Below are 16,720 nucleotides of genomic sequence, written 5' to 3'. Positions count from 1 at the left end.
CCAATCAGTATTATTCTAATAATAAATTTGTCTAAGAATTAACATTTTAAAACTACTGCCTGAAGGATATTTTACATTTTAGAATGTGAGTCCCAATCTGATTGCATTCTGATGAAAAAGGAAATTAGCTTTAATATTCAAATTAATATTATTATTTAAGAAACATGATATTTTTCACTTACATGCTTCACCCATGAGCCCTTTTTTAGGATTTAAAAGTAAAGAGTCATATGAAGGGATTGATCCCTTGGGTACGACAAGGGAGGAAAAACATACATGTTTTTGCAAGAGCAAAATACCGATTTTCCAGCCCTTTTGCATTCTGTCACTGGGAACTGCTGGGGTAGAAAAGCTCCTTCAGAGTTTTTGCCCCCCGTGGACTTTGCTGCAGCTTTGGCTCATCCCTCCAAGCGACAAGGCCGGCACGTTGGCGAGTGCCCCTTCCCTGTGCCGCCGGCGTTCACCCTTTGCCGTAGGAATTATTTCTTTGTTACTTAATCATCTGTAATTATCTCCTGGAGTAAATTCTGTTGGTGCATCAATTTTCAAACACAACAGTCATTTTTATCAGTCATGTTTATTTAATTTTAGCTGATTAGCACAGAACCTAACAAGTGGCTTAGACTAACAGTGTGTCACTGCCCAAGTATTTTGTAGGTAACAAGAAGACATGGAATAGTGCACATGTTGCTTTGTCTGCATTAATCTATTTACATTGTAATTCTTCAACTGTTTTTAATGGCTGGTTCAGCTGGAAGCAATTAGCTGTCTAAATTAAAGCCACATTTCTCACTTAGTGCACTGGGAAGGTTTTTTGCCGTTGTCTTTTCTTTGCTTTTTGTTTTCCAAATCAAGACAGATACTGTTTGAAAATGCATGAAATTTTATTGAGGGGATTGATCTGGGTGTTTGGAGCCGTGTTCCTGCGTGTCTGTCTGGAAGCCAAAGTTTTGGATGGGCCAGGGAATGGTGTGTTTGGAGGTGCACCCTGGAGCAGGGCTGTCAGCACAGCAGCAGCAGCAGCCGGGCCTGGAGCGAGACCTCGGGGAGCTCCGAGAGCAGGAGGGGAGCAAAGCCAGGAGAAGAGAAAGCACTGGATACTCTGGGCTGTCCTGCCGGGCCAGGAGCCCGTGGTTTAAATATAAATTAAATTTAAAAATAGGTTTGTGCTAAGTAGAATGCAACTTATGCAGCACTTCAGAGCACAGCATCAGTATGTGTTGGATCCCACCCTTTTTTTTTTATTTTACAGGTTGAAACGTCACGTTTTTAAAGCAAGCATGGAACACTTGGGAGTTAGGCTGGTGTTGCTCCACCCCATCTCTGCTCATCTCATTCTATAACTCAGTGATATTACAGTCCAATGTCTCCCATGAGGTTTGGACTTTCTGTGCAAGGTGAGAATTTTTCCTTAAAAAGTACTATTTGATAGCGTTTGTTTTTAAATAAAAAAATAAAATTAAAAAATAAAATAAAATAAAATAAAATAAAATAAAATAAAATAAAATAAAATAAAATAAAATAAAATAAAATAAAATGTTCTTCATGCATTTACTCTTGAAATCAATGTGTAAAGTCAATGACTTATGACGGCAAGGAAAGAAAGCCCCACTGTGCCTTCCCTGGACTTCAGAACACCCTATAAAGTGGTACCCAGTGCAGCAGCCTGGGAAGGAGGATACCCCCACAGAAAAGAAGGATTTAAGTTGCTGTGTCCCAATGCACTTCCAGGGCTCATTGGACAGATTTCAGTTTGAGCATCATTAGCATTGATACATTTTATTTTCATTTTGGTAAAAAAAATTAATTAAAAAATATTAATAACATTCACATGTGGCCTAGTCCAGACTGAGTCTTCACTTAACTCGATATCCCAGTAAATTAGGTTTGGTCCAGATTTCCTCCTGAGGAAGGTTTAGCTGGTGATCCAGCAAAACAGGGTGGAGGGAAAGTCATCACCCTGTTTGCTGCTCTTCTCCTCACCTCCAAACCCTAAAGCCCCAATAAAGAGTTCTCTGCCTTCTCTTCAGTTTGTGCAAAGCCAGGAACCCCTCGGATGTGTGTGTGTGTGTGTGTGTGTGTGTGTGTGTGCTCCTTTCTCTCCTTAGACATTGCGTGTGCTCCTTCTCCCTCAGACATTGTGTGTGTGTGTTCCCTGTCCCTCAGACATTTTTTGTGTGCTCCTTCTCCCTCAGACATTGTTTGTGTGTGCTCCTTCTCCCACAAACATAGTGTGTATGTGCTCCTTCTCCCTCAGACACTGTGTATGTGTGCTCCTTTTCCCCTCCGACATGGTGTGTGTCCTCCTTCTCCCCTCAGACATGGTGTGTGTGTGCTCCTTTTCCCCTCAAACATGGTGTGTGTGTCCTCCTTCTCCCTCAGACACTGTGTATGTGCAGTCCTTCTCCTTCAGACGTGTATATGTGCTCCTTTTCCCCTCCGACATGGTGTGTGTCCCCTTCTCCCTCAGACATGGTGTTCTCCCTCAGACACTGTGTGCGTGTGCTCCTTCTCTCTCAGACATGGTGTGTGCGTGCTCCTTTTCCCCTCAGACATGTGTGTGCACCTTCTCCCACAGACATAGTGCATGTTTTCTCCCTCTCCTTCAGACATACGTGTGCTCCTTCTCCCTCAGACATGGTGCATGTTTTCTCCTTCTCCCACAGACATGGTGCGTGTTTTCTCCCTCTCCCTCAGACATGCGTGTGCTCCTTCCCCAGCCCATCCCAGCTGTCCCTCATTACATGCTCCGCCTGAGCCCCACGCAGGGTCGGGTTGCGCCGAGGCAAAGGTCAGAGGAACCTCCAGCCTGCATTTTGCCATCACTTGATTATTCAGATAACAAACAACCCAAAGACTGACGGGGCTTCTCTGTGCCCACAGACAGGGCCTGATCGCTGTAGCAAAAGGAAAAGGCCATTTCTAATTCCTCCTGGCTTCCTTCTATCCTGGATCTCTCAAAAATAATTCAGTGAGCAGATGGTGTTTGTGGAGTTGGTGCTTGGCCACAGACTCCTTGCTATGCCACGTCCTGCTTTTAATATACTGCCCAGCATTAATCAAGCAGTTTAGAAGCATCCTGTATCAGTTGTGCAAAACAGGGCTGAAATGATTTACTGTCGGATTCTTTCAGCTCCTGTTAGGCTCCTGTTTTTCTTTCATGTGGGGAGCAGGGGTCAGTGGCGGCAGGAGATCCGTGCTTTCACTCGGCCAACATTTGCTGCTGTCATTCCGAGCCCGCTCCGGTCCCCGCCGAGCGACGGATATGTTCATGCTCCCAGCCCTGGATGCTAATTGATTTTAGGGAGCCCATTCATCAGTTAAATTTAGTAGATCACCCACCAGGTTTGCTGTTCACTGTCAAAGGTAATTCAATTAAAACTCCACAAGTGTGACTAACCAGTGGATGGTAAATATGTTCACCAGCTGTGTTTGCTGGGCCTTCTCCACCCTATTGTGTCTGTGCCTGGTGGAGGATGTGCCCAAGCTCTATACCTTGGCTGATTAATATATACAACAAATCTGCAGCACTGCCAAAAAATTAAGCACAAATGCCGCCTTTGGGATGTGAATGACTGAATATAAGAGCTTCAGAGAAGAGAAATCCTCAGGTGTGCTCAAGGCAGAAGTGCTAGAGTGGTTGAATTAACTCAGGTCTTGGGGTTTTTAAAATACCTTCCAAAGAGTCCAATTAGTTTTCCTGGTTTTGAAAATAATTTCCAAAGAATCCAATTTGGCTTTTAAAATCCATTGACAGTTTTGTTTCTCCTCATTCACTCCCACTTTGCCCTAAGCCAGAGTTGATGTGAAACCATCCAGTGTGGTTGTTTCCATCACCAAAGCCGTGTATAAATCAGGGATGCATCACAGGAGCTCATGGAAAGATGTTTCTATTAAACCCTGAGGTGGGGGAACCTTGCTGGACCCTCCTGCCTGACCAGCTGAGCTTTGAGTCTCCTGCCTGCTGCCATCGGGTGCTCAGATGTGGTTTGGTAGTAATTAAGTGCATCGTTAACGATCCCATTGCACACCACGGGACAAAATGGTGTGTCTGCTTAATAGATTAAAGGAAAACATTCTCTGAAAAGCACAGGTAAACAAGACACTCATCCCCCAACCTTTCACCCTGGAAGACCAAGGTTCACATCCCACTGGAGCACAAATAAATAGGGACTGGACTCCCCTGGCTCAGTGCTGGGGGGTTTATAGTCATGGTGAGGCTATTTTGGAGCTCAGCAGAGTTGGTGGGGACGGGAGAGCATGAATGGGATGTGGGCTTAGAGCAGAGAAATTCCTTAAATCCCTTAAATCCAGAAAGTAACGTGGATTTACTTACAGTCAATATAGTACTTAGAGTGGCTGCCTAGAATTCTTCTTTAAAAATTAATTAGGCAGCAACATGGAGTTTCCAGGAGCTTCCACTGCACAGATCCCATTCCAGCAGCCCCTTCTGCAAGAGCAGAAGCCCACACAACACTGAGATTTCCTGATTTCCCTGTGGCTGTAGGAAATAAATGAGCTGGAACGACTCTGCAAACCACCGGCCTTCCTGCACATCTCTGTAGTACAGGAGGAGGAAAACCTGTGTGGTAAAGAGTATCCTGAGAAAACAGCCAGATTCCCAAACATCCCCATAAACCTTAATGAAGAGCTTGGGAATATCTGGTTTATTTATTACTCCAACCACAGGATAAAAAAAAATTCAGCAAAAGCATTAAATTTGGAAGGGAACCTGGGATATTCTATATTTGCTGCTTTAAACTCACTACACATCAGACAACTTGGGGTTTGGTGAGTATTTGTATTTCTAAAAAATTTGAATAAAAAACAGTGCTATTTTTAAATGTAAAAATTACCACTAATACATTATTACTTCTACTGTCTACACATAAAACTACTCTGCAAAAAAATTTTGTAATTTTACATGACAATATGTAGATTTTAAGCAGTGGTCAAATACTTACATAGAGGTAACTGGATAAGGAATGGCTTTGATAAACAGCTGCTACCTTTTTTGGTTGGTGCTGTTGAATCTCTCCATTCTTCTGGCATTATTAAATAAAGGCACCTGCTCTACAAATCAGTAGAAATCTGGAAAATCATTATCACTCCAACACGGAAACGATGCCCATCACGACAGAACAAATGGGGAATGGAGCCTACACAGGACTTTAAAAAAGGGCTCTATTTGTCAAATTACCAGAGGAAAAGTTGATCTTACTGTTATGGACTTTATCCACTTCCAGGTCACATCAATTAGTCACAGCAGGCTCGTGGAGACTGGAACTAATTTACAACACTCTGAACAGGCCCGCCGGCTTCTCCGATGGATTTCCAGGCAAATATTGGGGCTTCAGATGAAGCCTAGAACTGAAAAACCACCAGCAACAGAAATCCAGCTTAATGGTTCCAGTAATGACCCATTTTGCAGCACAAGAAACAAAGCCCTGGTTGTGATAAGAATAAAGGGAAATATCTCCTGTAAAGACTCCAGGGTTATGTTTATCTAATCTTTGAAAAAAGAAAGGAGTCATAAAAGGTTTAATAAAAAATACTGAGCGTCTTTAAAGAAGTTTTCAAATGCTTTCCTATCTCTGACAGCTCATTTTGACAGAAATTGATTGTGATAAAGAATTATGAATCAGATAGCAGGGAAATTAAATTAAGCTGATTATTATCTTGTCAGATACACACATTATGTCATGTTCGTTGCTTTAGACTTTTACAAAATGATTGTTTCATTCAGGTTTAATAAATTTAGAATATCCCAAGTAATACAAACAGACATGACTGTAAAAGATTTTTTTAGACATTTAGATTTCATTTATTTTGATATTTTTGTTTATTTATATTTTGGGTTATTATTCTATATAATTAGCATATGTATATAATTCTCTAGATTGTTTGTATTATTAAATATGCATATTTAGATTAGAAATATGGAATATTTTATTCTCTGAAATGCCCCTTATTTAGGTAAGGGCTGTGAGCAGCCTCTGTGCTGAGTCTGGATCTGGCAGCTCCGTATGGTGACTGGCACCATTGGAAGATCCTGCAAAGCTTTCCCAAAGCCTGGATCCTGCAGCCCCTTTGATTTTCCCTTTTGAACCATTTCATGCAGCTGATCCAGGCTGAGTTCCCTAACAAAGAGCAGCAAAGGGAAGCAGGAGCCTGGGAGATTCTCTCCGTGCATCTTCTCCCAGTGAAAGCGGCTGCAGTGGCACGTGAAATTAGTTACAGATTGTTCACTCGGGCCTTTCCCTCACGGAATGGTAATGAAGGGAGCTGCTTCCGAAACAAGCAAGGCCACTGACCCTACTCGGGGTTCTGCTGGAAAAATACTGTTTGAAACAAGAAAGTTGGGAGCCAAGTGCTGTTGTGAGCTCAAAGCAGCCTGAGCAAGAGGTGAAGGCAGAACTGCAGAGAGAATCCTGAAATTAAAGTCAATCTGTCATCAAAGCAAAGCTCATCAAAGCTCTGATAAAAAAAATTAAATTTTACCACTAAAATCCATTTCAATCAGTGCATACTGAGTGTTTCCTTATGTATAAACCAGAAGAATTATCACTGGTCAAGAGTAGAACAACAACAGCTAAAAACCTCCAAGATTTAACTAAAAATGAAATTTAAACCCAAGTTTTAAGCACAAGGTTACTCACTACCCTCCTCACTCCTAACAGATCTGAGAGACCTAAATTACCCCCAAGGGCAGCAAAGAGTTTTAAGAGTTTAGTGCAGACTGACTCCATTCAGCTGGCGGCCCCGGGGATGCGCTGCCGAGCTGGATTTTGGGATCAAAGCCCGGGCACAGCGAGTGGATACTGCCCAAACAAAAATTCCACGGGAGACTGCTCCCTGAGCCCACCAGCTTTCCTTTAGCCACCCCAGCCAGTCATTTCTGTGGGATCCAGCAAAGCAAAGCCTCAGGTGCCCTCTGCTGGCTCTCGAACGACTGAACAGAAATGTTAAAATTGAAGATTTGAAAGCCAAACCCAATCCCAAATTCCAACCCGCACCACCTCCTTGCCAGTTTTCCAGTGGTCCCTTGTTCTGTGTGTAAGGGCAGAAAACCCTCAGAGATGTTTAAGCACGGGAGTCTCTCAGTATCAGACTAAACATATTTAAACACCCCATAAAATTAGTTTATCTTGTTACACTTAATATTAATTACTCCTCGATTGTCCCAAATCTCTCTCCGTAGTACCCTCTTTATTTTCATCTTGTTTTCTCCCCACAAAGATTGAATTTTCTGGATGCCTTCCCAAAGGAAAGACATCCCATCTGCTTGTCCATCCATATACAGAGACCTGTAGCAGCCACACAACCTGGACACACACCCAGAATGAGTTGTCTGTACAATTTTATTTTCCACCTGCAGTTACATTTACAAACTGTCCCATACAAGTAAAGCAGTTTTCAAAGTGAACTCAACCAGAGCTACAAAAAATATTCTCTTCTCTATACATGGCACCAGCTTCAGAATTTATGTCTATACACAACTGCTGATTATGTTTAACAAAATTTCACTATTTTTTGGCTCCAAGGATCTCCACAAAGGCAACTTTGTAAGTTTTATCCCGTTGCAATCATGACATTAAAGTTCTTGTTTTTGTTTTGCTTCCCTCTCCTTTCATCTGAAGCTTTGCATGTCTTTGTTTTGGATTCTCATGAAGACAAAGCTACCACAAAGAATTTTAGAAATAGAGGATAAAAATGCTGAGCAAAACCATCCAGCAACATTTCAAGCAATGTTTCACTTTAGATGTGCCTGCTCATCAGCAGAAATATTGACATTTTTACTGGCAATAAGGTTCCAGAAAAACACAAACAAGTGATTTAACATGAAATGAACTTTACAGTCAACTTACAGAGACAAAACAAGGTAGGAGTGAGGAGCCAGGGCTGCTCAGGGAAGAGAAATGTTTTGAGGAGCGTGAAGGGAGGAAGAATGAAACTCAAATATTGCTTTAAGAGTAACTTTTAGATTTAAGCATTTCCAAATGCCATGAGAAAAATGTATGTATTTAAAATGTCAACCTTTCTGGATGCAGCTCCCAGCCAGGAGTGAAAGCATTTCCCCAGGAGAGGGCAGGAGTTCTGTGCACAGGAGCTGCCAGTCCCAAACCCTGGCACAGCTGAAATACACAGCAGCTCCTGGAGTGGAGTCAACAGGGCAGAAATTCCCTGTCTCAAACACCTATTTCTGCCTAAGCCTCTTTGCACCACAGACATAACCTTAATTATATCAGTCAAACCTTTGTATTTGTTAATTCCTTTCAAGGGACAACACTGGAAATCTGCGCTGGTTCTGGAGTTCACCAGCCTGGGATAAGATCAAAACTCCACAACAATCAATAAAATAATGAAGCTTATTTAACCTTTCTGTTGCAGCAACCTCAGTCCCAGTCTATTTTTAAATCCCTCCAAGGCTCACAGCAAGGCAACAGACTGGGAAAATCAACCATGTGGGAGCTCAGAACTGCTGTCTGACCCTCAACTAATTCCAGAATGGCCCAAACCAGTCTAACAGCAGCATCATTTTTAACACTAGAAGCCAGACACAGTAGCTGGAGCTGTCTGCTTTCAGACACTGAATCCTCAGCAGTTCATGGACAGCTCTGAGTAAACTCTGGCGTGGAGTGATTCCACAGCAGGAAGCTTCCAGCACTCCCATGATATGAAGTAACTGAATATTAAAAAGCTGAAGGAAGTCCAGCAAGGCAAAGGCACACACACAGTCACCCCAGCTGGGTAACTGGGTTGCATAGATACACCATGACCTTGGTTACAATGTTCAGAGCAGCCAGGGAAGAAAATGCAGGGAAAAGTTCCTTTCTAGGATGTTTTATTAATCATTGGAAGGAATCATAGCCAAAACTACAGCTGTCAGTACGTGGTTTTTAAACACCTTCCAACTTCTCCTGTTTACAGGAGGAACACTCAGTGTGTTTACATATATTTTAAATGTCACTTTCTAACAAGTGAAAAGATCCCGTTTTAAACTCATGGTTTTAGTTCAGCTGCCAGTGCGAGAGAATCCCACAACAATTCAGCTTGTTTTGTCTATCTTACTTTCCTTATTTTTGCAGTAACCTTGATTACTTCAGTACATAACATCCTGCTCAACCCTTGGAGTGAGTTGGGTAACATATTCAAAATAACATCTGAAACTGCCCTGAAATGTTTCATTGTTTTTACCCATTTTCACTGAAAAATCCTGCTTCAATAAAAAACTGAGTTTTTACTTTTTTCTTAAATAACTCCCTAACATTGGAAAACCCAAGTGGCCCTGAACACTAGGCATGTAAGAACCAATTCCAAGCCTGGTGCTCCACACCTTCCCTCACCCCTACAAAGACAAAAAATAAAAATGAGCCAAAAAAAATCAGGAAGAGAATTTGAACATCACTGTTTATCACAACACATCACAAGTGGACTCGGTACAAATTTCTACAACCATTTCTTATTTTACAACTGCAACAAGAGTTTGAAGCTACTGAGAGCAGCCAGACTCTCTTACTATGCAGAAATATACAGGAATTGCTAATATTAGCTCCTCCATACAACCAGAATATTAAAAACAATGGGATGTTATTTGCAGAGAGCAACAGATCTGGCAAAGAGTCCAAAAATACACTTTATTCTTCCTGTGCTGAAGTGATGCCACCATACAAGTCCCCATTTATACGAAATCAGCTTTTGGTAACTCATTTTTTAACTAAACTGTTAATTTCAGCACATTTATCCTAAATTTTAAAGACTAAAAAACTCAAAGTCCACTTATTTGTTTCAACAAGTGCATTTCCCAGGAGATCCACGCTGTCCATCCCTGCATGTTCCAGGAGTTTGGCTCTGTGAGAAAATGATCTACAATTGTCTGAACTGATCCATCAGTTCTCCAACCAGAAACAGTTCTCATAATTTAAAAAAAAAACACTTCATAATTTAAAATATATCTGACACTCTGCTTTGCTTGGAACTAGAATGTACCACCATTAGTAGCTGACTTAGAACATCAACTTGAATTTGTGAAAAAAGCTTGCAAAAAATAGATCAACTTCCAAATGTACAGAAAAGGACATTAGAGCTGATATTTTTGGGTCACTTAATGTATTTCAGAAAGAGAAGCAAGCTGAGAGTGAAGTACCCTATATTACAAGTATTCAAACACCTAAGCTGGACTGCTTTACACCTCGAGTGTAGTGCAGGGTTAGTTCCAGACAGGGAATTTGGAAGCAGGTCCAAAGAACTGCAGCTCTGTTCAGTTAGACTTGATCACGTAGGCGGGCCAGTCTCTGTGACAACTCATCCTGCACAGTTGGAAAATAAAAAGGGAAAATCAACCATCAGCAACAGGAAAAGCAACTTTTGCCATCTCGTGTTTAGATGATGAGAAATTCTCTCATGGCTTAACAAGATTTGCTTAAGACCTCAAGCGTGGCTGTGAGGAAAGAGTTTCAGAACACAAAATTAAGCAGGGGAAGAATTTTTTCAGAGAATGTGGAATATTTGATAGGACAAGGGGGCTGAAATCCTTCCCTGTGAGGGTGGGGAGGCCCTGGCACAGGGTGCCCAGAGAAGCTGTGGCTGCCCCATCCCTGGGAGTGTCCAAAGCCAGGCTGGAAGGGGCTTGGAGCAACCTGGGATAGGGAAGGGTGTCCCTGCCCATGGCAGGGGTGGCACTGGATGAGTTTTAAGGTCCCTTCCCTTTAACGTTCATCAAGTGTATTGTTAAAATTACTTTGATAACAAGACTTTTAACCACACAGTTTCCTTGGAATAGCTGAAATACAATTTAGCAATTTAGCATATTGTTTTGACTGAGTGAAGCATTAATTCGTACATCCCATTTCTCCAGAAAACATCAACCTCACTGAAATTCAACATTTACCTGTTCTGCTGAGGCCACGCTTGTACCAACAGAACCTGTCTGTCCTTGAGGTAGTTCCATGTTCAGATCAAGGCTAACAGGAGAAAACAGAGCAAACACCAAGTCAGGCACAGGTGGATCAAGGGGGAAGCACAATAATTGACAGCAGAGGAATAGTGAGACAGCACATCCTGAACACCCCAGAGTTACCCATGCTGGTGAGTAATTTTGACTCACAACCAGGACAAGTCAGGTATGTCCAGAGGTAAAAAGAAAATTGAGTTTTTTCTCTGCTTCCAAGAGACAGCTTATAAAACAAGGGTATTTGACCTTAGATACAATCAGCAAGGGTTGTGGGAACCAAGATTTATTCTAAAGGAATAGAAATTTCACCTACCCTGCTTCATCTGCCATTTCCTGCAGGAGCATGTCCACTTGGTTCTAAAGGAAAACAAAATGGATTGTTGCATTTGGAGTTTCTGACAAACCTCTTATTAGATTTTCTGAGGACAGGAATTATTTTAGCAAAACTGATTTAAAGGTAAATGCCTTCAGCAGAATAGTTTTGGGCTTAATCACTATGAGGTATGAACTCAAAAGTAAGGAGCAGAGGTGTTCAGCAGTTAAAATTACATTAATTGAACTCTGCCTTGTAAATAATGCTTCTACAGAATTCAACTTACCTGTAAAAAACCCCAAACATACACCTGAGTGTTTCAAGTGCTGTTCTTGAACAGTTTAGACACATAATTTAAGATCACCTTGCTAAAATATATTTTATCATTCTTACTTGTGGCGTTGTTAATGTTGTAGTGTTGCTCATTGTGTCTTCCATCTGTTGTGTCTGAACATCCAGTGTCTCAAACTGATGCTCAAATTTGTCCATTAGTGCAGATATCTATGAAAAATACGAATCAAATCACTTATCTTCAGATAACAGTAAAAATACATCTCAACTGGAAAACTGTCAAGTGAATTTCCCTTTTTAAAACTTGTGCCTTTGGCTTTTGATGTCAGCTCCAAGAAATTTAAGTCTATTTACCTTTTCCAAGTTCATGCTCTTCAAGGTGGCATCCATAGACTTCACCACCCCCGCCATTGACTTTGTAACCTGAAACAAGGGGAAGGAAATCATTACAAGGTAAAAAAGAGAAATTTAGGAACAAATTCTTCCCTGTGAGGGTGGTGACGCCCTGGCACAGGGTGCCCAGAGCAGCTGTGGCTTCCCCTGGATCCCTGGAAGTGCCCAAGGCCAGGCTGGACGGGGCTTGGTGCAACTTGGGATAGTGGAAGGTGTCCCTGCCCAAGGCAAAGGGTGGCACTGGATGGGTTTTAAGGTCCCTTCCCACCCAAATTATTCTGGCATTCTGACATTTCTTACTCAGGTCTCTTATCTCTGTCCACAAAGCATTGACAGTACCAAATAGGAGGGAACATCCTATTGCCATCTGGAATGTCATATTTTAAATAACTCCTACAATTCCCAGCTCTAGAAATTAATTCAGCCACTGAAATACACATTCTGAGGCACAAGTCACTAAAAATGAGCTTTCTATGGCATTCATTTCTGTAGATTTGAGACCTGCCTCTGTTAAGGGATACACTTGGTCCACAGGTCACAAGAAACTTTGAAGGTGAAGACCAGTAAATTAGTTTATCTTAAAGAACTGTCTATTAGACTCACAACTTCTACCTCATGACTTTACTTTGAAGGGGAGCAGTATCTTCGTGCAATAATCCAAAGAGCAGCAGCCAGAGGAACTCCAGCAGCCGATTTACTCTTGGCTACACCTAAAACCGAAAGTGAAAGTTCCCAGCTCCTTGCAGCCGGGATGAAGCCACTGCAGAGAAGATGAGAGGTCTCCTCCTTGCCCCTGCAGGATGGGGAGGGCCTCACCTTGCCCATGGTGACAGCAGTCTGGACTCTGGCTGCCACGGCGTCCACGCGGGCGCTCATGCGCAGGAAGTTGATGGCCTGGTTCTTCTGGCGGATGGCGTTCTCCGCGTGGATCCGCGCCACCTCCATGTTCCCCTTCTGGATGGCCTTGGCAAAGAGGGAGAGACAAAAAGAAAAGCCTTTTACCCTTCCCAGCTCTTGTACACAGGACTCCTGTGTAGTCTGTTTTGGCTTTGAAAGAAGCATTGATTAGTCACTATGTATTTTTCTATTAAAGAAGTAAATAAATCACTCCCTCTTGCCACAATAGATCCCAAATATTTCCAAGATGAGAACACCTAACTTTTTTCCAAGGGAGGCATTGGAAAGAATGCACTTCAAATAGGCAGTTTTGCAGAGCTGCAGAAACACAATTTCTGTTCCTGAAAACAGTTTCAGTCTCACTATACAAACACAGGCACAGGTGGTACAGCTGTATCTCATGGGCAAAAACACATCAAATCAACTCAGTCTCTCTCTTCACTACTTCAAGGACTCAGAAGCTGTTTTGAAGTTCCTCTCCACAAGCCCATTTAATACAAGCTGACAAACATGAAGTGGTTTTAACTCTGAGAACAAAGTCTCTACCAAAGCACATACAAGACAATCCTCTAAGGAAGCAAATGCCACGAGCCATCCACGAGGATGCACAGCGATTTATCCTCATTTATCCTTTATTAATAAACACAGGAACATTTATAGTTACATATTTTAAATCACAAACATTTACCACATTATTATCAGCATGCACACCAAGGAAATAACAAAACACCAGATGTCTTCCTGCCCTAACAAGCAACCAACAGATCTAAAAATTTGGTTCAGACTTACCTTCTTAATTTTAGCTTTCTCAGCCTTTTCTTCTTTGTCGCATTTTTTGGAGTTCCTGTTGAGCTCCTTTGCAGCAAACTTCAAATTAAACAGGTGTTCTGCAGTGCAAGTTAAGGGACCAACCCTATTTCAGAGTGATAAATCCAACCACCAAACACCCCCCAAGAGGAACTGAGAGTGGTTCTCTGCCAGTTACTTTCAGTCCCACACCTGAAGCCTGTGACTCCCAGTGAAATGATGTGGTTTCCTGACCTGCCTGGAACCCCCCCAATCCAAAAAAACCCCAAAGTCACTGAAGAACACAACAAATGAACTGTGTAACAGCAAACTGGCTCAGCCAGCTACAACCCAGTAAGATCATGGATTTAAATTGTTCATCCAGCTCCTTCCCAGCCCTGGATCATGTGAATGATCCCAGGATCCCCAGCAGCTCTGTCATCTGACTTTTGGGCAGAGAGTACTTCAGTCAGGAAGAGAAATTTTAAAAACAAAAGTTCAACTGCTTAAACAGAAAGCTCCAAGAAAACAGTAAGACAAGCCTTCAGAGTGATTTGGAATGACTGCACTAAATTATTACTGACAGAGAATAGAGTGGGCGCTGTAAAAATAACAATCAAAACCATTCTCTTAAAATATTGTTGATGAAAGCTTCCAAATAATATCAGTCTTTCTCAAACAACATGTAAGTAAAAAGCCTTGTAGGTTTATTTCCTGCCACCTGTGATATCCCAAGAGGAAGCTGTAGCAGGTATTAAGATGATTAACAATTAAGTGGAAGCACAAAGCTAAACATTACAAGTACTTAAGATTTCTTCAATATTTCAAGCACATAAATTATTCCAGAGCTGATTTCTGTTTTAAAGTCCAGCCATTCCTCTTACTCTGACAGCAACCTGGAAACATGAGGAATGTCTTTTGTTATCCTATAAACATCACAAACAGGCTACAAACAGGTACCAACATGACTTTGCATTCAGGATATCTATTAATGTAGGTACCAGAACCAGAGCAGTTTATTTTGAAATAACTTCCTCAGTTACTCAGCTAAGGAATTTACCTGACATTTAACCAGCTCACCTATTCCTGTTCCTCCCTTCAAGTGTCTTTCTCAACACGCCACAAACCCAGTGGAACCCAACTTCCACCTCAGTTTGTGACTCACAGTCAGCTGCTCCAGCAATCCTGTCCGTCCCTTCCAGGACAGCCAGCAATGCCTGCACATTCCAAGCACACTGAGACCACTGGAATCCACGCTGAGACCTCTGGGCTCTGTAAGAGTTTTCTGTCCCTGTGTGTGAAGATGGTTTTATACAGCAAGAAAAGTTTCAGTCAGCCCACACAGAGCTCTGAGTGTAAATTCTTTCCATAAGCAGGAAGCACAGCTGACGTGGTGGCTGTTTGGGGCACAGCCCCGCTGACATCACTCCAGTTTACACACATGTATGCTGTCCCTGCTGTCCCATGTATACTATTTTTAGTATAAATTGTGGTTTCTGCCTCAGGAACTGGGCTGTCTCGCCATCCACCACAGCCCTGCCTCCTCCTCCTCACTCCTAGCCCAGACTGCCTCAGCACACCTTGGGAAGAGACAGCGAACTTCCCACTCACTTCCTTGTCCCTCCAGCGGGGTGAGACCACAGAATCATGGAATAACTGAGGTTATGAGGGACCTCTGGAGATCACCCACTCCATCCCCCCGGCCCTGGCAGGGTCACCTGGAGCAGGTGACACAGGAACGTGTCCAGGTGGGTTTGGGATTTCCCCAAACAAAGACTCCACACTCCCATGGCAGCTGTTCCAGTGCTCTGACCCCTCCACGGAAAGAAGTTCTTCCTCGTGCCGAGATGAACTCTTGGTTTTTAGTTTATGCCCACTGCTCACCCTGGTGCTGGGCAGCACCGAACACTGCCTGGCACCATCCTCTGACACCCCCTGGAGATACTGTGTGAAATATCAGATCCCTTCTCGCTTTTCTCGTCTTTAGAAGCGAATGACGAGCTTGAGAGCTCTCAGCCCCTGCCCGTGTCACAGCCAGCCCTCCCGCTGCTGCCCCTCGGGCCCGGCCGTGAGGGGGGTTCGCTTCCTCGGGCCCGGCCATGAAGGGAGTTCCCCTCCTCGGGCCCGGCCGTGAGGGGGGTTCCCCTCCCCCGGGCCCCGCCGTGAGGGGGGTTCCCCTCCTCGGGCCCGGCCATGAGGGGGGTTCGGCTCCTCGGGCCCGGCCGTGAGGGGGGTTCCCCTCCTCGGGCCCGGCCGTGAGGGGGGTTCCCCTCCTCGGGCCCGGCCGTGAGGGGGATTCGCTTCCTCGGGTCCGGCCATGAGGGGGGTTCCCCTCCTCGGGCCCGGCCGTGAGGGGAGTTCGGCTCCTCGGGCCCCGCCGTGAGGGGGGTTCGCCTCCTCGGGCCCGGCCATGAAGGGAGTGAGTTCCCCTCCTCGGGGGCTCCTCCCGGCGGGGAGGCCTCGCTCGCCGCCGCCGCCGCCCGCGGCCCGGCCCGCCCGCCGCCCCGCCCGAGGATACTCTCCATGTTGGACATGCTGGCGGCTCCGGACCGGGCTGGGGCAGCGCTGGGCCCGCGGCGGCGGCTCCGGCGGCTCCGGGTTCCGGCCCCGTGACGAGCCGGGGCGGGGCCGCGCCTGCGGCTCCGGGCTGGGAGGCACCGGCAGCCGCATCCCGGCCTCCCCGCTGAGGGCAGGGGCGCATCCGCAGGCTGGGTGATGGAGATCCCGGCCAGCCTGGCTTTGGACGTTTCCGGGGATGCGAAATCTGTGCCAGGGCCTCACCGCCCTCACAGAGAGGAATTTCCTCCTAATAGTTGTGAAAAATGCGTATTTTATGATTGGCTTTTCGCAAATGTTACAATGAGTATATGTGTAATGTTAGAAAGTTATGCTGCATTAATTTTACGCTCTACCTCTCTCAGCGCCTAAATTATCAGGCTAGCCCAGAGATGCGAGGCCTTGAGGGGAGGAACACCAGGAGATGGGCGAAAATTCAAAAGAGGCTCTCACCCCGATGTGGTTGTCCAGCTTCTGTATTCCATGAGATCCGGGGGGAAAAGAGAGTGAACAGCAAAGGTTCTGGACAG

General features: G+C 44.2%; 1 protein-coding gene across 1 annotated transcript; it reads right to left on the bottom strand.

The window, feature by feature from the left end:
• Window positions 1–7,343: 7,343 nt before the first annotated feature.
• CHMP1B (charged multivesicular body protein 1B) lies at window positions 7,344–16,258 on the bottom strand. Its single transcript, XM_021537735.3, has 8 exons — window positions 16,153–16,258; window positions 13,638–13,735; window positions 12,768–12,914; window positions 11,913–11,981; window positions 11,661–11,768; window positions 11,268–11,311; window positions 10,892–10,964; window positions 7,344–10,310 (listed from the first exon to the last, which is right to left on the bottom strand). The coding sequence occupies exons 1-8, from the start codon at window positions 16,166–16,168 to the stop codon at window positions 10,266–10,268; spliced, it is 600 nt and encodes a 199-aa protein (XP_021393410.2). The 5' UTR covers window positions 16,169–16,258; the 3' UTR covers window positions 7,344–10,265.
• Between the last annotated feature and the right edge of the window lie 462 nt (window positions 16,259–16,720).

This window comes from Lonchura striata, chromosome 4A (genome assembly GCF_050655825.1).
Source record: "Lonchura striata isolate lonStrDom1 chromosome 4A, ASM5065582v1, whole genome shotgun sequence".
Classification (NCBI taxonomy): domain Eukaryota; kingdom Metazoa; phylum Chordata; class Aves; order Passeriformes; family Estrildidae; genus Lonchura; species Lonchura striata.
Note: the sequence above shows the minus strand (reverse complement) of the source record. Positions and strands in the feature narration are given on the sequence as shown.